Consider the following 19,241-nt stretch of genomic DNA (forward strand, 5'->3'; position numbering starts at 1 on the left):
GGAATATTTCTGTGTTGATTATAATTCAGTGACAGGCTATTAAGCCACCGGCCTCAGAATAACGCAGATATCGTTAATAATGTGGCTTATTTGGAACAGGCAGTGTTTAGGGCAGACCCGTCCGGGGGCTTTTTGATGTTTCGCATCGCTCTCAGTGACGTCGGCAAAGTGCGCGGTGCCGGGAGAAGTGTGAGCGCTACAGCCATGTCCTACTGCAGGCAGGAGGGTAAGAAAGGACACGAGGGAGCTGGACCGAGCAGAGTGGGGGCAGCAGGCCGGGGGATGACGGGTGGAGGGGCAGCAGGAGAGAAGCAGCAGGGTAAAGCAAGGGAAAGAGGCGCGCTGAGGGTAAATGCACTTCAAGGGCATCTCCTGTCACCGGGAATATTACAATGCTAGGAGTAGGAGTCATCCTCCAGCTGCTTGGTAAGGTTTTCATCACCCTCAGTTATTTTCCAGTCTTTTTTTTTTTTTTAAACTTTTGCTGTTTTTTTGTTGCTGAGGTTGGTTGGGGCAGAAGGTTTCTTGGAGGAGGACAGGAGGTTTGGGTGGGAGATGGGTGATGTTGTTGGGGCAGTTTTGTTTTCTGTGGATAAATGATCAGTCTTTGGTTTGCACCAGAGAGCTCCGATCCCTGCGCCGGGCCAGCAGCGCTGGAGACAGGGCAGAACACGCAGCAGGTTCACTATCGGTATGTGCTGCTGATGACTCACAGAGCGGTGATGTCCAGGAGGGAACGTCTGAGCCCATGAGTTGGCACACGACGCTCGCGCCATGGCGCTTCTTATACCTGCCAGGTCCTGGTTTACACGGCGACAATAAATGTGGGCTGATTCTTGTTTTGGGTTTTTTTACACAAAAAGCTAATTTTTCTCTCAAACTCTGTATTAATACATTTTGCAAAACTATTTTATCTAATGTTGAATGTCCCTGTCCCCAAGTTATAATTTTTACATTCTTCTATCCCCCCCTCTCTTTTATGCTTTGCTCTGCGCCATCACCAGTCAATACTAGTTCTTTTCTAAGTATACTCGTCCATGAAAAAAGCAGGGTCACAATCGGTATGGCTGCAATGTCTGATTCAATCGAGACCCAGTTGAATAAATCCTGACAATCTTTTTTTTGTGATCTTTTTAGGAAAAGACAAAATTATTTTTGTAACCAAAGAAGATCATGAGACACCAAGCAGTGCGGAGCTCATCCCCGATGACCCCAACGACCCCTATGAAGACCAAGGTTGGTAATAATTGTGTGTTTAATTTTGCAGTGATTTAAGGGAGACCTTCCGCCCTTCTTTTCCACATCGGTCAGGAAGAAGACGCGCTGATAGCATTGCATCGTTGAGTATTGGCCAGGGTTCTTGCACGGTCTGCAGATATCGTGCATGTCTTCTAGTCTGATGAACAGGACAAGTGCGTGACACTTGACATTCGTTCATGATCTCTGGCCGGATGCAAATTATTAGCACATCTTTCCCATCCATGCAGTAAAAAATAGCTGGAGAACACTTCTATTCATTGCAAAATTAGTTTTCACAATTTTCTAATATTTTTTTGGTTTTCAGTTTGTAACATCATGTAAGATTTCCCCTTGCTTTCAGTCAACGGGGATATTGTTTGCATTCAGAGGATGAAAACATTCTTTCTGCTGAGGTTTTGTTACAATTGCATCTATCATAAATCATCCTTTGAGCTAAACTTATCGGCCGCACAAATCTTTCTACTGTCCTGGTAATTTGTTACACTGTATTAGGGCAAGTGAAATTTTTCCGTTTGGAGGTTGTTTAGCCGACAGAGGATTCTATAGAATGGATGCAGCAGACTCTCTGCTATTATTATTATTATTATTATTTATTTCTATAGCACCATTGATTCCATGGTGCTGTACATGAGAAGGGGTTACATACAAATTACAGATATCACTTACAGTAAACAAACTAACAATCACAGACTGATACAGAGGGGAGAGAACCCTGCCCTTTCGAGCTTACATGCTACAGGATGGTGGGGAAGGAGACAGTAGGTTGGGGGGTTGCAGCAGTTTCGATGTTGGTTGAGGTGATATCACCGGTAGTGGTGAGAGAGAAGGAGGAAGCGGGGTCATTGCAGGCTGTAGGCTTTCTTGAAGAGATGGGTTTTCAGGTTCCGTCTGAAGGATCCAAATGTGGTTGATAGTCGGACTTGTTGGGGCAAAGAATTCCAGAGAATAGGGGCAGTTCGGGAGAGATCTTGGAGGCGGTTGGGTGAGGAGCAAATAAGTGTGGAGGAGAGGAGGAGGTCTTGGGAGGACCGGAGATTACGCGAGGGAAGGTATCGGGAGATTAGTTCAGAGACATATGGGGGAGACAGGTTATAGATGGCCTTGTAGGTCAGTATTAGTAATTTGAACTGGATACGCTGAGGGAATTGGAGCCAGTGAAGAGATTTGCAGAGGGGAGAAGCGGAGGAGTAGTGAGGAGAGAGATTAATTAGTCAGGCAGCAGAGTTAAGGATGGACTGGAGAGGTGCGAGGGTGTTAGCAGGGAGACCACAGAAAAGGATGTTGCAGTAGTCGAGGCAGGAGATGAGGGCATGCACAAGCATTTTAGTAGATTGAGGGTTGAGGAAAGGACGGATTCTGGAAATGGTTTTGAGCTGGAGGCGACAGGAGGTAGAAAGAGCTTGGATGTGCGATTTGAAGGACAGGGCAGAGTCAAAAGTTACTCCGAGGCAGCAGACTTCCGGTTCTGGGGAAAGCGTGATGTCATTAATTGTTATAGCTAGGTCGGGTAAGGAAGATCTGTGAGATGGAGGAAAGATGATGAGTTCAGATTTGTCCACATTGAGCTTGAGGAATCGAGAGGAGAAGGAGGATATGGCTGATAGACACTCTGGGATTCTGGCAGGGCTGTGGAGTCGGTAAGCCACAGTTGCGACTCCGACTCCTGGATTTTATCAGACTCCGACTCCTTCATAAATGGCCAATTCATAACAACAAATTTACTGTTGTAAAATATTAAACATCATGCTTATTCAGTTTCTCACCATCATATAAGTAATCAGACCACTTAGAGCAAAAACTACATTTATTAGAATACAATTAGAATATAGCAAATAACTTTTATAAACTGTAAGTAAATATGCAATAAACACTTTTATGCAGTTAATAAGAAGAAATCTATAAATTTGTCCTCAGAAAAAGTATTGCCTCTGTCAGATCCTCCTTCATGGATGCCCTCAAATCTGATCTAATTATTTTGAGAGCAGAGAACAACCGCTCTACACTAACTTGTGTTGGTGGCAAAGCAGTAACCACTCGGGCAACATCTCTGACAATGTCAGGATACAGAGGAATCGCTTGTTGCACTGTTATTTTTGATGAACGGTCAAATTTCTCAATTTCTTTTAGTGCACATGAAAAATTCTGCTGAAATGTACTGGCTGTGTTCCTTGATGGGGATGACTCTTCTTCTATGCGGGAACGCTTTGCACGGTCCTTGTGATCCAAATATTTTTCGAAATTAAATTCTTCATCAGTTGATGATGAGGGTGAAGATGTGGCAGGACGACCAAATTCTTCTTGTTACTCCTGACTGTTCTGCAACCCTTTCATCCTTACTGCTATTTCAAACAGAGCTTCTTTTCCTTTACTTAGCTGTTGATCATCTAGAAGAATCCGATGCATTGGGTCTACATAAACAGCTGCCAAAAGAATGTTATTTTGTAATAGTAGCTCCTCTCTCCGTTTCATTGATGTAGCAATGCCACTTGCAATTAACCCTCCTCTTTGGGACAGGCGAAGCATCAGGTTCTTCCACTCCTTTAAGAAAATACCTGGAGTTAAGTCCTCTGCTTGTAATTTTTTAGTCACTGTAAATGGGTGCTCTAGCAATTTTTCCAGCTCAGTCACCTGATTCCACTGACTTTCATTTAGCGTCAGTTGAGGGTTAGCCATGTCTACAAGAAAGGTTTTCAGTTCAACCAAGCGCTGAATCATTAAGTAAGTACTGCCCCATCGTGTGGCTTGATCAATAATTGCCCCTTTTCCAGCACGTCTCTTCAAAATTGAGTCAACTTTAGGGGTTCTGGCAACAGTAGCCAATTTTCTCACCTTGCCAATCAGTGCAGCAGCATGTCCTTCTTGCAGACTGTCTCTTATAGCCAGCTGTAGCGTATGCACAACACATGTGATGAATGAAAGAACATATTGACACAGTTTCAACAAGATCATCTAAACTATCATGTTGCTGTTCATCTGAAGCAACTTCAGTTTGCTCCTCAGTTACAATACTGTGTTCCTCTATTTCAAACATTTCTGTGTCTGTGGACCCAGAATGTTCTTCTAGCTGCTGGTCACCATCATTACTCTCATTCATTAGCTTAATAGTACTTATCATATTTGAAGCATTGTCAGTTACGACAGAAAGAACTTGCTCTTTTTTACGTTCATAGTCTTGCAGAACCTTTTCCACCAAGACCTGGAGAAACTCACTGGTGTGATGAGCTTTGGTGTCTTTTACTGCCAATGTCTTGGTAACTATTTCATTTTTGTCACAAACAAATCGGACATTGATGGCAAAATAGTTCACTCTGTGACGTGTGCAGGCATCCATTTTAAGAAACAGAAAGCGTCCCTTGAGAGTTTTTTTAAGTTCTTCCTTTTGTTTAAAAGCTTCTTCGATTTCTAATTTTCTAATACTCTCTCTCTCTCTCTCTCTCTCTCTCTCTCTCTCTCTCTCTCTCTCTCTCTCTCTCTCTCTCTCTCTCTCCAGAGAAACACCAAGCTTGCGGGCCATTTCCCCATTCAGACACACAAAAGCTGGTCGTGAAAATAATGAAATAGGCACACTATCCTTTACAACAACCTCTATGATCTGTTTTTTAAATGTATCTACTGTCATTGTCACAGTAACTTTGTCACTGACAATATCTTGCAACTGATGGCTGCAAAGTTCTCTGCTCCTTTGTTTGGCTGGAAGAGCTGGGCACTGGTTCATTGGTTTGTATGCAGTCTTTCTCATCCACTGCTTTCAGTACTTCTGGATGAAAGCGCTGTAAATGTCTCTTTAGATTAGAAGCTCTGGTAGGAGCATTTTTATCTTTGCCTGAATATGCACTCATCTTGGCTTCACAGCATTTGTTTTCGTCTGGATCATTTGTCATACACTGACAGACAATGTTTTCTATCTTGAGTGATGGTGAAATGTTCAAATACAGCTGATTTAATGTGATGCTTCTTTGACATTCTCAGGTTTTTAATTCTGCATTCACAATCCAAATGACAATTGTTTTTCCTAAAAACAATTGTACACAATTATTGCCAGGTCGTACAACTGATATAGTGGTCAGTAATAATACTGTTATTATTCCTCATGTACTCAGTTAACTGATGCAAAGTTTGTTGAAAGGATAATACTTCTTACAGTCTTCCTCTTCTGAGTAGCAGGCAGCTGTGAGATGCTTGGAAGACGCACACCTAGTATGATCTAGTCTAGAGGAGGAGCTTTACTACTAAGAATTTGCAACACATTTTCACTTTCAGTTTCATACAATGTAAGTAGGGGGGTTGGGGCAGCATGAGGTTAACCAAGTATAAGATTAGATAAGGGCAGTGGAGAACAGTGACACACAAGAAGTAAGAAATGTCTCTATCTCCAGCAGAACTGCTTATCACTGTTGTTCATAGTTTGATAGAACATATATATTTGAGTAAAATTTATAAAATTCATATGAAAGTTCAATTATGAAATATTACATTTTTTTTAAAGCTGGAGTCGGTACATTTCTTCCGACTCCAACCAAAACTAACTCCGACTCCACAGCCCTGGATTCTGGAGAGCAGAGAGGTGACGTCTGGGCCAGAGAGGTAGATCTGAGTGTCATCCGCATAAAGGTGGTACTGGAATCCGTGGGACTTTGAGTTGCCCCAGACCAAGTGTATAGATTAAGAGTAGGGGTCCTAAAACAGAGCCTTGAGGGACTCCAACAGAGAGAGGGTGGGATGAGGAGGTGGAGTGGGAGACGCTGAATGTGCGGTTGGAAAGGTATGAGGAGATCCAGGATAGGGCGAGGTCTTTGATGCCGAAGGAGGAGAGGATCTGTAGTAGGAGGCAGTGGTCAACCGTGTCGAATGCAGTGGACAGGTCTAGAAGCAGGAGTATAGAGTATTGTCCATTTGATTTGGCTGTAAGTAGGTCGTTAGTAATTTTGGTCAGGGCTGTCTCAGTAGAGTGATGGGGTCGGAAACCAGATTGTAGATTGTCAAAGACCAAGTTAGATGATAGGTGGGAGGAAAGTTCAGCGTGGACGTGCTGCTCCAGGAGTTTGGAAGCGAATGGGAGCAACGATATTGGGCGATAGCTGGACATAGCGGTTGGGTCGAGGGTTGGTTTTTTAAGGATAGGCGTGATTTTAGCATGTTTGAAAGCAGAAGGGAAGGTACCGGAAGTGATAGGTTGAAGAGGTGGGATAGGGATGGGATAAGTGTGGTGGTGAGGTTGGAGAGGAGGTGGGATGGGGTCGAGTGCACAGGTTGTGAGGTGTGATTTGGAGAAGAGACTATTAAGCTCCCCTTCAGTGATGTTGGACAGTGAGGTTATGGGGTTTGGGCATTGGTCTGGTATACAAAGGGGTTGTGGTGGTTGAGTGATGAAGACTTGCCTTGTTTGGTCAATCTTATTTTTGCAGTGTGTGGCAAAGTCCTCGGCAGAGATGAGGGCGGTCGGAGGAGGCAGTGGTGGGCGGAGCTATGAAGTATTGCGTCACAAGGTTTGTTATCGTGGAGACACAGATCTGAATAGGAGCTTTAGAAACAAAACATTCATTATCTGTTAAAAGTTGTTGCAAATTTTACAAAAATTTCTTATTTCTGATGAACTGGGAACATTAAAAAAGGTCATTGACTAGCTTGAAGCTTTTCTAACTTTACCAAAGCTCAAATAATAATGTCACAATTGGATTGGAAGTGGTGTCTTGAGTCAGAGAAGCCCACAACGCAGGCTCCTGCCAGATTAGAAGCTGTCCCCATGGTCTGTCATTTCTTGGCTTCTGTCGGACTTGTGAAGAATCTCCCTTTTGAAATTAATGGATTAGCAGCTGATACGCCACATTTCTGGTTATTATTGTGCCTATTGACTTTAGTGAAAAAGTGAACTAGTATTCTCTTGTACATAGGTGCAGTTCCAAATCCTGCCTCCAGAGGGCAGCATTCAGTCACTGACACTTGCACAACTCCCCAAAGGATAATGTGAATCACAGAACCATACATTTCCCCCTCCACTTGGCACCAGTGACCGGCATATAATGACTCAATGAACATTTTCGTCTCTTGAGTGAGCAAAATGTAAAGAATTAAAATTTAAATTATAATATTTTTTATATATATGCCTCAAAGAGTTAATTTTAAAATGTACCCTGATCCAAAAACCAGATTAGCCCATGGCGCGGAGTCAGCAGATGTCTCTAAGCATGTCCTGATTCACAGTTTAGACTTGGCTCACAGTGTAAAGGGTGATAGAACGCTGGCATGTTAAGCTGCCATGTCAGGCATTGAATGCCATCCATAAACTACAAGTTACATCATGCACTGATTATTGAATGCTTGGACTTGTAGTATCACATCGGCTGTAGACCACTGACTAATCGATGCCCGTGCAGGCTCTGATTTATGTTTCTGCCAGCAGCAGCATTACAGAGACAGGAGCCTGGTGATTCTAACTGGCAGATGTATTGCCTGCAAACTAGTGCACCCCAAAAACTTTACTTATTTTTGATCACATCCATTTTTTTAACATGATCCAAAGCTAAAATCTATGAAGTTAAGTTGTATCTATATGTTTTGGCCTCTTCCTAATTTTTTTTTTCCCCCTCTGGTTACTTCTTCAGACACAATCCATTGTCTCGGTGTCTCGCCTCTGAGGGTGACGGTCGGATTTTTAAGGGTTAATGCCATCCGTCATTGGCTGATTGCTCCTGAAAGGACTGGTGTAGCAGGCGGGCTGCAGCTGGCAGCGAGACATGAATAGTCGGATTCATTCTGCCTGTCACTTGTGCTATAGGGAGGGCGGTCTGCCGGGTGGTAGATATTGTACAAAGCTGCCACCAACCTCGAAAAGATTGGAAACATGGCTCGGCATTACAGAGAGCTTTGTGTGTGTGTGTACAGCGCGTTATGTCACTAGCAAGTCTAACTGCAGGTCAGCGGTAATTACTACATGGCACCGCAGCCGCCAGTCCAAGGGATGGATAACGAGGGAGGGACGGTGCCCAGACAGGATAGACACCATCGTGTGCCAGGCTGCCTATTATCCTCCAAATGCTCAGTTTACACTGACACGACGGTTGTCTGCCACGTTAAAGGGGTATTCCCATTTCATAGCTTGATGTTATTTCTCTGGCATATCCTATTTTATGATCATCCCAGTGTAATGGAAAAAAAAACATTAAATGAGATTCAACCAAACTATTGCTGCTGGATCTTTTTTTTTTCCTCAAGTTTGTGGGGGTCCCAAAGGTTGGACACCCACTGACCACAAAGAAATGCAGTCACTTTACAGGATGAAAATACTTAATTTTTTTAAGGCATTCTGGCATATTCCTCTGTTGTGAGTTCATTTTCCCCTTCGTCACTGAGGTCTGGTGAACTCCCTATTCTGGTAAAGGAAGGTAATGAGCCTGATTATCAGGCACCTGAGCCTAATGAGGATGACTGGCTGAGTGGAGTCACGGACTGGATATAAGGCTGCCGACGCCCTTCTGCCCTGCGGGTGATTTCTCTGTGGACCTCTAGGACACCAGTCTGATTCCTGCTCCTCTAAAGCTAAGTTTTCTGCTTTGCCTGTTAGCATTTGTGTTTGGTTGTTTTTTTCCTTGCTTTTCTGTATTCTGCCATTCCCTGCTGGGGTGAGCTGAATCTCCTTTTGCCGGTTGCTCTGTCTTCAGAATATTCCTGAGTACTGACAGCTTTTTTGAAGCCTAGCGTCTTCAGGGCCTTTTTCACTGTCAGTCTGTTGGCTCTTATTTTCATAGGGTTTTTCACGGATTGCAGACAGCAGCCTTCCTGTCCTTTTCTATTTAGTTAGCTTAGGCCCCTCTTTGCTCAGTCTATCTTTCTGTCTGTGTTAGTGTTTTCATCTTGCTTCACCGTCATTATTTGTTGGGGGCTGCCTATTGCTTTGGGGTCTGCTCTGGGGCAGTTTAGATTTCCCCTTTCTTTCTTAAGGCCTATTTAATTCTCCGGCTGTGATCGAGGGGTCTAGGGCATCGTAGGAACACCCCACTGCTACTGCTAGTTGTGTTGATAGGTTCAGGGGTCTGCAATCCGATAGCTGCCAACTTCTCTGGTTTTCTGGACTTAGCTAGCATTTCTGTTTTTGCCTCCTACGGTGACTCAATCATAACATTCCTCTTCTGGTAAAAGTGTAGGTTTGAACTTAGGCGAGGAGGAGGGAGATGCAGCTGCAGTTTCTCTCTGAGAAATGTGAGGGGAGGCAGAGCAGTGAGGAGATATTTGGATACAGCTCAGCTGTGACATCACACCAAGAGGACACGCCCAATGAGGCGGAGCAGAGAGAAAATGTGCAAGTACAGGAGCCAACAATGGTGTACAGTGGCATGTAAAAGTTTGGGCACCCTGGTCAAAATTATTAAAATTACTATTCACTATTGTGAACAGTTAAGCAAGTTGAAGATGAGATGATCTCTAAAAGGCCTAAAGTTAAAATGAGATTTTTTTTGTAATTTAGGCAACAACAAAAAATATACATTTTAATCTTTTACATTTTAAAAATTACAAAAAGGAAAAGAAGCCAATGCAAAAGTTTGGGCACCCTGCATGGTCAGTACCTAGTAGCGCCTCCTTTTGAAAGTATCACAGCTTGTAAACGCTTTTTGTATCCAGAGAAGAGTTTTTCAATGTTGTTTGAGGGATTTCCATCCATTCTTCCTTGTACAATTCATAGAATCGTAGAGTTGGAAGGGACCTCCTGGGCCATCTGGTCCAACCCCCTGCTCAAAGCAGGATTTGCTAAATCATCCCAGTCAGATGTCTGTCCAGCCTCTGTTTGAAGACTTCAATTGAAGGAGAACTCGCCACTTCTCGTGGCAGCTTGTTCCACTCATTGATCACTCTAACTGTCAAAAAGTTTTTTCTAATATCTAATGTGTCTCCTCCCATTCAGTTTCTTCTCATTGCTTCTAGTCTTTCCTTGTACAAATGAGAATAAAGATGATCCTTCTACAATGTGACAGCCCTTTAGATATTTGTAGACCGCTATTAAGTCTCCTCTCAGTCTTCTCTTTTGCAAACTAAACATTCCCAAATCCTGCAACCTTTCCTCATAAGACAGGGTTTGCAGACCGGTCACCATTCTGGTCTCTCTTTTCTGAACTTGCTCCAGTTTGTTGATGTCTTTTTTAAAATGTGGTGCCCAAAACTGGACACAATATACCAGATGAGGTCTGACCAAAGAGGAGTAGAGGGAAATAATGACTTCACGTGATCTAGACTGTATGCTTCTGTTAATACATCCTAGAATTGCATTTGCCTTTTTTGCTGCTGCATCACACTGTTGACTCATATTCAGACTGTGATCTATTAGTGTACCCAAGTCTTTTTCACATGTGCTGTTGCTTAGCCCTGTTCCTCCCATTCGGTATATGCTTTTTTCATTTTTATTGCCCAGATGTAGTACTTTGCATTTTTCCCTGTTAAAAACCATTTTGTTAGTTGCTGCCCACTGCTCCAGTTTATTTAAATCTTTTTGAATCCTCTCTCTCTCTTCTCTAGTATTAGCTATCCCTCCTAGCTTTGTGTCATCAGCAAATTTAATCAGTTTACCCTCAATTCCTTCATCTAAATCGTTGATAAAGAGGTTGAACAATACAGGGCCCAGGACAGAGCCCTGTGGTACCCCACTTGAGACATTCTTCCAACTGGATGTGCAGCCATTTACGACCACTCTTTGGGTCCGATCACTAAGCCAGTTATGAATCCACCTAACAGTTGCCTTGTCCATTCCATACTTAGTCATTTTTTCAATAAGGATTGTATGAGATACTTTGTCAAATGCTTTGCTGAAGTCAAGATATACTATATCTACAGCATTTCCTTGATCCACCCAATCAGTGATTCCATCATAGAAGGAAATTAAGTTAGTCTGACATGACTTATTAGTTACAAACCCATGCTGACTCTGTTTAATCACTTCATTCTTATCCAGGTATTGACATACATGTTGTTTAATAATTTGTTCAAAGATCTTTCCTGGTATAGACGTCAGACTCACCGGCCTATAGTTGCCTGGGTCCACCTTCTTCCCCTTTTTGAAGATAGGAACAACATTTGCTCTTCTCCAGTCTTCTAGGACTTCTCCTGTTCTCCAAGAATTTTCAAAGATTATGGAGAGGGGTTCAAAAATTTCTTCTGCTATCTCCTTCAGTACTCTGGGGTGTAATTTATCTGGACCTGGAGACTTGAATTCATTTAGGTTAGCGAAGTGTTTCCTCACTATCTTTCTGTTTATAGATATCCTGGATTCTTCTATTAACTTAATAGGACAGTGAAGAATAGTTGATGTTACATTTCCTTTCTGAGAGAAAACAGATGCAAAATAGGAATTTAAAAGTTCGGCCTTCTCAACATCCTTTCATACCATTTCATCATTTTCATCCTGTAAAAATCCTATAGCATCTTTGACTTTTCTTTTACTTTTGACATATCCCCAAAATCCTTTATTATTGCTTTTGACATCTCTTGCAAGCCTCAATTCATTGTCAGCTTTAGATAATCTGATTTGTGCCCTGCAGGTTCTGCCGACAGCATTATATTCTTCTTTAGATATGCCTCCCTCTTTCCATTTTATAAACTTTTTTTTTCTTCCTTTTTAGCATGTGCTTAAGTTCTGTGTTCATCCATCCTGGTTTCCTTAAATGCTTCCTATTCTTCCCTCTTTTCTGATTTGTTAACAATTGTGCTTTGAGAATTTCATTTTTCAAGATTTCCCATCCTTCCTGGACATTTTTGTTTTTAAGGATATCCAGCCATTGGATCCCTCCAATTCTCTTTCTGAATCCCTTAAAATCTGCCTTTCTGAAATCTAACCTTGACGTCTGAGTCTTCACAGGTCTTTCTCCTCTAGTTAGCCAAAATTCTAAAATAGCATGGTCGCTACCTCCAAGGGTCCCAGCCACTTTTACCTCCTCAACCATTTCCTCCCTGTTTATAAGGATTAGATCCAAGGTAGCAGTTCCCCTAATTCCTCCAGTCCTGTGAGATTCCTGGGGCGTCTTGCATCCTCTATTTTGACGTCTAGCCACAGATTTTCAATGATGTTTAGATCAGGGGACTGTGAGGGCCATTGTAGACCTTCAGCTTGCGCCTTTTGAGGTTGTCTATTGTGGCTTTTGATGTGTGTTTAGGATCATTATCCATTTGTAGAAACCATCCTCTTCTCACCTTCAGTTTTCTACAGATGGTGATATGTTTGCATCAAGAATTTATTACATTTCATTGAATCCACCTGTGAAATGTTCCCCGTGCCATTGGCTGCAACTCAACCCCAAAGCATGGTAATGATACGATACTATCTGTAAAATTATTTATTTTCTTTTTCAGGTTTGATTCTCCCCAATGGAGACATTAACTGGAATTGTCCATGCCTGGGGGGAATGGCCAGCGGACCATGCGGGGAGCAATTCAAAGCTGCCTTCTCCTGCTTCCACTACAGCCAGGAGGAGGTGAAGGGCTCAGACTGCCTGGACCAATTCCGAGGGATGCAGGAGTGTATGCAGAAGTACCCTGATCTCTACCCCCAGGAGGACGACGACGAGGACAACAAAGACAAGCTGAGCCCAGAACCGGCACCTACAGAAGCCTCCCCTGTGACTGTAGAGGAGTCGTCCAGCTAATGTAACGGAAGGGGGCACCGCCTCCTAGATTTTACCTCCCACTGTTGTATGGACCATGACCTACCCCCCCACTGTCTTATGTAGGGCTGTGCTGGCGCATGATGCAGGAGGTCACCCACAGCTGGAGATCACTGTGAAGAATGCTTCTGCCTCTAAGGAAAAATCAGTTAAATTTAATTATTGCAATATCTCATTCTGGGAAAGCTGGGATTCAGCCCATTTAGTGTTCAGCTGGCAGAGCAGGAACAGCGGCCATATTGGTGATAACCCAGCCTTTCCAGATCTGGATAGAATTATTTGAGGGGGACAGTCGGGGCTTTCTTGTGGTTTCTTATTTTCCATGATTCCGGTTCACTCCTCGCTGTCTTTTTAGTGGGTATGGACATAATGAAGATCTGTGGAGGAGCAGACAGCACCCACCTGTGCCTCAATCCTGACACCCAACGCTGCCGCCTATCCTGAATGCACTGAATATAGCAGGTTCCGTATCTGTGGATCATGTGCAGCGTTTGTGACTAGAAGGTATTAAATCTCTTTCTACCTTATACCGAGATTCCTCGCAAATTATTTTTTTTTTTTTTTTTTTTTTTTTTTTTTACATTTCAGATTTTATTTAACTTTGCAGTTGAGTCCAGTAGTCAAACTACAACACTCATCATGTCCTCACTGCCCTTGACCCTCCTGATATGCTGGGAGTTGTAGTTTTCCAGTCTCTGTAGAACCACAGGGTAGTGACCACTGCTATGGACTCAGATGGTGGAAAACTATTGACAACCACTGTAAACACTTCAGGAGTTGTCAGGCCGTGGAGGCCAATGCTTGGCCCGGGTCTCATGAGTAATATTTGTAATTAATATACATTGTGTTAAAAATCGTCACCATTTTTAAACTTCTGCTTGCTGTCAGTGAATGGGAACATTCTTGTTTACATTTAGAGACTAAAAATTCATCCTAGCCTAAAATGTCTCACAGCTGAATTAGGAGTACAGCTCTGGAGATGGATTATGCAGAAAATAGGATGTAATTCATGAGGATTACAAGATTTTTGACAAAGTTCAAAATGTCCTATAGATTTAATCTGCAGCGTTAGTGTAATCCAGTAACATTACATGATGGGGGTGGCGGGGGGTGTATCACACATGGTAGAATTTCATACAGCATCTCCGCATACAGGACCACACACAATAGCTATACAGCACTGCAGACAGTATCACATTTATTAGGATTAGATACACAGCACAGTACCTCACATGGTAGTTTTAGATACTGCATCTCAGCACACATAAAAGGATTAGATACACAGTTCAGCAGTGTCATACATGGTAGGATTAGATACTGTCTGGTGCATCACACACGGTAAGATAGATACCATGAGCAGCACACAGTCCCTCCGGTGCTTTGGGGCTAGTCACTTGGTAATCACTCTCCTTCAGTCACAAATGTTTAAATAACTTTAATTTACAGTTAAGTACAAAAGTAGCGAGTTTTACCCGTGCTTCGTGAATACCACCATCGGGTGCACCAAAAAAACCCTGAAGCCTATTTATAATTTACAGGAGTAACCTGAGCACAGATCCTAAGGTTGGGATAGTCAGAATACTTAAGATATAGTGAGAAAATCCCAAGGAGTGGAGAATTTTGATAGGCTGCCCTTCACACAAATCAGACAGAATCAGGCCCACAATAATCATAGCGGGGTACAAACAACCGTAAGTACCAGTCTATCCCCACCCCATTTATGGTGCAGCAGAATGCATCTATTGCTTCCTGTTATCAGCCATTTCAAGGTGGACCATAATGTTCGGAAGACACCGCCCTGCCCCCATGATCACCATCTCGGCTCTAGAGATATTTCCATCCATTTGTGACTGATATCAGCCCCTCTTATATCACCGCTGCACTCCATAATGTCCACGGACCATGTCCGTCTTTGGTTGCCTTCTGGTTCCTCAGCGTCCCATTGTACAATCTTCATGATCTCCACATCCAGCGCTCTCCCTGGCAATAAAATATCCGTCTGCAGCCGTCACGTGGGTTATAAGCAGCTGATCGCAGCACTGGAGCCGTCCTGTGATCGTCTATCCGGAGGAGGAAGCTCGGCCTAGGAGTTCCTTGTGCACGGAGGGAGATCTACGCTACTGCCAGAGAGAAGAAAAAGCATCAAGACCTCCGAGATCTATTTACATCCGGAGCGGAGGAAGTCGATGGCCTGCTTGGCCCAGACGGCCTTCCAGGGCTTCACCAGACTGTGCATATTGACCAGCAGCTTGTTGTTCCGGGTGTCCTCAGATCCGGCGATTAGGTAGTCTACACCTGAAAGACAGCACACAATGTATCAGGTTTATTCCAAATCTTTACTTGCAATGAATGGAAGCTGTCATGTGTACGGTCAACATCTGCATAGACATCCAACTTCTCACAGCAGATGGTTTGTCACATTTGTATCCTGCCTATGCAGTCTTGAGTCGACTATGACGGTCGAGGTCTCCTTTGGAGACTGCAGGACATCTGAAGATAATGTATGCAATAAAAAGAAAAATTAAGTAAAAATTAAGATATGGTTCAGGTGCAATATAAACTCAGACTTTTAGTACATGTCCCTTCTACATACCAGCCACTGTTAGTGTCTCTGATCAGAGAAAAGTGGTCAGATTTACGGATGGAATTCGTACATGCTGCAATCCCCCTCCCCACGTTCTTTCCGAGGGAAAAAAATGTTCTGACATGCACGGCCCCATAGGCTAACATTAGTATTAGTTTGAGCGCGATCCAAAGTTTTGTCGCCTGCACGAACCCTTAGATCTGATCTTTAGTCATTAGCAAGAAAATCCTCATTCAGTGACAGGAAGCAGAGATCTCCAAGAGGTAAGTAGGAAATGTACAGCTGATGCTACAGAGGAAAAGTGAAGTGGTGACTATAAGGACAACCCATCAGATTCCATAGCTAATTTTGCAAGTTTATATGTGAAAGTTACAGAATCAGATTGGTTACTATAAGAAAATCACTTTTTTCACATTTCGATAATACGGAGGATATCAAAAGTAAATTGCAGAACTCGGGGATTCTGTGTCGGACAATCCCTTCTGTTAGAAGTCCTCCCCAAATAAAGGATAATTACAGGGATAATCCCTGGTGATCAGATGAGGAAGGAACTAGCAACAACCGATTGATTTCCCTACAGCGCCACCACAGGGAAAATGAGGCATTACATGTGCCCATTAAACTCATTAATGTACAGTCATTTTGGGTCCTCCCAGAGATGGAGTCTGTAGTTTTCCAGTTTCATCTCTCTTCTCACAAACTAACAATTCATTATTCCCCAAAGACTATTAGTAGATATCCAGGAAAATCCCTAACTATCTGGCACCAGGATAAATCCTCAGACTAGGCCCAGCGACTGCCACCGCCAGTTCTCCGAGAGCTGATCTGTCCGAAAACCGCACATGAACAGCTCGATTCATTCTGCTCAAATTGTGGAATGAGACTTTAGGACAAGAGACAGAAGCAACTGATCCTGTGTCCCAAACAGGCCAGACCTGTCCCGAACAGAAAGGCCACTGTGTCCGTCAGCGATTTCTGGGAGAGAGTGAAACGCTGCCATTTACTGCAAGTCTTGACCCTTTAAGTACTGAACGACCCCGTGCCCACCAGATTATACATCCTCTGCAGCTTTTGGAGGAGCTCATAGGAACCCCTCTGTGGTCTGTCAGGTCCTCATTTTGCTTTTACCTCATTTTTTGAGGTTGCTAAACCTTCCATTTTACCTGCAGTTTCATCATTTTCAACTGAACACGAGTCATTTCTTAATAAAGCATTATAGCAGAGTTTTTCTGGAACAAAGCTCCAAATCTTCTGCATGTACTGTATATAATTGTACTGCCTGCACCCACCACTAGGGTAAGTACACTCAGTATGGGATCAGTATACTTCTGTCTGCAGGGAGCTCCCCCTAGTGGTGGCTGCAGACAAGATCTTATGTATCTCTGTATACAGGGAGCTCCCCCTAGTGGTGGCTGCAGACAGAATATTATGTATCTCTGTATACAGGGAGCTCCCCCTAGTGGTGGCTGCACAGGAAGCTCCCCCTAGTGGTGACTGCAGACAGAATCTTATGTATCTCTGTATACAGGGAGCCCCCCCTAGTGGTGGCTGCAGACAGAATCTTATCATGTATCTCTGTATACAGGGAGCCCCCCCTAGTGGTGGCTGCAGACAGATTATCATGTATCTCTGTATACAGGGAGCTCCCCCTAGTGGTGGCTGCAGACAGAATCGTATCATGTATCTCTGTATACAGGGAGCTCGTGGTGGCTGCAGACAGATTATCATGTATCTCTGTATACAGGGAGCTCCCCCTAGTGGTGGCTGCAGACAGGATCTTATCATGTATCTCTGTATACAGGGAGCTCCCCCTAGTGGTGGCTGCAGACAGGTTCTTATCATGTATCTGTATACAGGGAGGTCCTCCTAGTGGTGGCTGCAGACAGGATCTTATCATGTATCTCTGTATACAGGGAGCTCCCCCAGTGGTGACTGCAGACAGGATCTTCTCATGTATCGCTGTATACAGGGAGCTCCCCCTAGTGGTGACTGCAGACAGGATCTTCTCATGTATCGCTGTATACAGGGAGCTCCCCCTAGTGGTACTGCAGACAGAATCTTATGTATCTCTGTATACAGGGAGCTCCCCCTAGTGGTGACTGCAGACAGGATCTTATGTATCTCTGTATACAGGGCGCTCCCCCTAGTGGTGGCTGCAGACAGGATCTTATGTATCGCTGAATACAGGGAGCTCCCCCTAGTGGTGACTGCAGACAGAATCTTATGTATCGCTGTATACAGGGAGCTCCCCCTAGTGGTGGCTGCAGACAGGATCTTATCATGTATCTCTGTATACAGGGAGCTCTCCCTAATGGTGACTGCAGACAGAATCTTATGTATCTCTGTATACAGGGAGCTCCCCCTAGTGGTGGCTGCAGAGAGGATCTTATCCTGTATCTGTATACAGGGAGCTCCCCCTAGTGGTGGCTGCAGACAGGATCTTATCATGTATCTCTGTATACAGGGAGCTCCCCCTAGTGGTGGCTGAAGACAGGATCTTATCATGTATCTCTGCATACAGGGAGCTCCCACCTAGTGGTGGCCGCAGGATTCCAGATTTTTTTTTTCTTTCTGTTTCTAATATATGCTACCTGGGTTAAGGATGGGGCACGTGCACCCACGATTGGTCCAGGATTCTGGATAGATGCTCCGGTTGTTCCGACCAATTTTCACTTTCCCTGATTTGAGGACTTTTCTCACTTTCACCACCACTTCTGCATGAGTTCCTTTATCATGTGCCGACAAAATCCTTGCTTTTATGACTGCAAAAGAAAACCAAAAAAGATCTAAAGGCTTTGAATGTTACATGGTGCTTTCTTCTCATCCAGAGCTGCATTCAGAATTCTGCTGGTTACCGGAGGGCAGTGCATTGTGGGAGATCAGATGACAGATACACTCTCATGCCTTCGCTATTAGGACAGATGCTTCGGTGTGTAGTGAAGAAATGTTATCTTGCAGAATTGTGAATGCAGCTTTGGTTGTGAATGGAGTATCAGACAATAATGAGATGTTGATAAAGTTTTCATATTCCTGCTGAATCAGATATGGCATTAATGTTCTCTGGTCCTAAATGTTGAGGATTTATCAAGTACAAGACGTTATTTTACTATCGTTAAGATCTGGAGAGCGTGGTAACATCCGATCTCCCACTTACCGTACGCATATTTCATCTGGCAGAAATCTGTTATGCTCCCCAGCATCCGCTCCTTGCACACGCACTTCTCTGGAGGACGCACGGGACGTGCCAGGTACATGAAAAAAAGAATTCAAGACGTCGGCCACATGGTTATCAGGGCCAATCTGCAATCTGGCTGGTGTGAAGGACTACAAGTAACTGCATGGCTGCCAGCAGTGCTGGGTCTAGCAGTTTACAACATCTATAGTATTGTATAAATAGTGCCGCCACTTTCCATCATCTTTTAAAGGGACAGTTCACCTTTGAAGAGCTATGCCGTTTTATTGCACCCTATGATATCGCTGCAGAACTAGACAGTGTGTGACAGCTTACATGTGGAAGCTACACTTATACCCTGCTATTCCAATGTGAATTTTCCCTTAAGAGAAGATCAACTCTGAGCCTTAGACTGTTCTTCTTTGTTGGCCGCGGCGACTACCTGGATGTCGCAGAGCTGAAAAGCCCTGTTCACTTGTCCACTTCCAGTCATCTTCACTGTCATTGGTCGGCATGTCTATGATGTCAGGAATCCGTCCACCAATAGGAATGTTTAAATAATGTTCATTGTCATTGCTGCAAA

The 19,241-nt window shown here is 43.7% G+C and overlaps 2 protein-coding genes across 4 annotated transcripts in view; one reads left to right on the plus strand and one right to left on the minus strand.

Moving 5' to 3' along the window:
• The first annotated feature begins 3 nt into the window (after positions 1-3).
• On the plus strand, positions 4-13,429 carry CHCHD4 (coiled-coil-helix-coiled-coil-helix domain containing 4). Of its 2 annotated transcripts, none has more exons than XM_073575004.1 (3): positions 4-226; positions 1,138-1,236; positions 12,592-13,429. In XM_073575004.1, the coding sequence occupies exons 1-3, from the start codon at positions 136-138 to the stop codon at positions 12,882-12,884; spliced, it is 483 nt and encodes a 160-aa protein (XP_073431105.1). In that variant the 5' UTR covers positions 4-135; the 3' UTR covers positions 12,885-13,429. The 2 variants fall into 2 exon arrangements, with proteins under 2 accessions (XP_073431105.1, XP_073431106.1); XM_073575005.1 differs by lacking the exon at positions 4-226 and adding an exon at positions 242-426.
• Positions 13,430-14,083: 654 nt separating this feature from the next.
• Positions 14,084-19,241, minus strand: part of LOC141088808 (netrin-4-like) — a 32,601-nt gene continuing 27,443 nt past the window's right edge. The window contains exons 7-10 of one of the 2 annotated variants that reach the window (XM_073575001.1): positions 19,101-19,234; positions 18,641-18,709; positions 18,078-18,248; positions 14,084-15,197 (exon numbers count right to left, since the gene is read on the minus strand). In XM_073575001.1, coding sequence (XP_073431102.1) covers positions 15,061-15,197; positions 18,078-18,248; positions 18,641-18,709; positions 19,101-19,234 — 511 coding nt within the window. In that variant the 3' untranslated portion in view covers positions 14,084-15,060. The remainder of the gene's footprint in view (positions 15,198-18,077; positions 18,249-18,640; positions 18,710-19,100; positions 19,235-19,241) is intronic. The other variant, XM_073575002.1, reaches the window with a different exon arrangement.

Source organism: Dendrobates tinctorius, unplaced genomic scaffold, assembly GCF_039654945.1.
Source record: "Dendrobates tinctorius isolate UK_male_01 unplaced genomic scaffold, ASM3965494v1 ptg000041l, whole genome shotgun sequence".
Classification (NCBI taxonomy): Eukaryota; Metazoa; Chordata; class Amphibia; order Anura; family Dendrobatidae; genus Dendrobates; species Dendrobates tinctorius.

What these genes read in the sequence shown, in the direction of transcription:
- CHCHD4 (XM_073575004.1), top strand. Translation starts at nt 136, where the DNA reads ATGTTTCGCATCGCTCTCAGTGACGTCGGCAAAGTGCGCGGTGCCGGG. An exon ending in GTCCTACTGCAGGCAGGAGG is followed by an intron (nt 227 to 1,137) that starts GTAAGAAAGGAC and finishes TGATCTTTTTAG; the next exon opens with GAAAAGACAAAATTATTTTT. An exon ending in CGACCCCTATGAAGACCAAG is followed by an intron (nt 1,237 to 12,591) that starts GTTGGTAATAAT and finishes TTTCTTTTTCAG; the next exon opens with GTTTGATTCTCCCCAATGGA.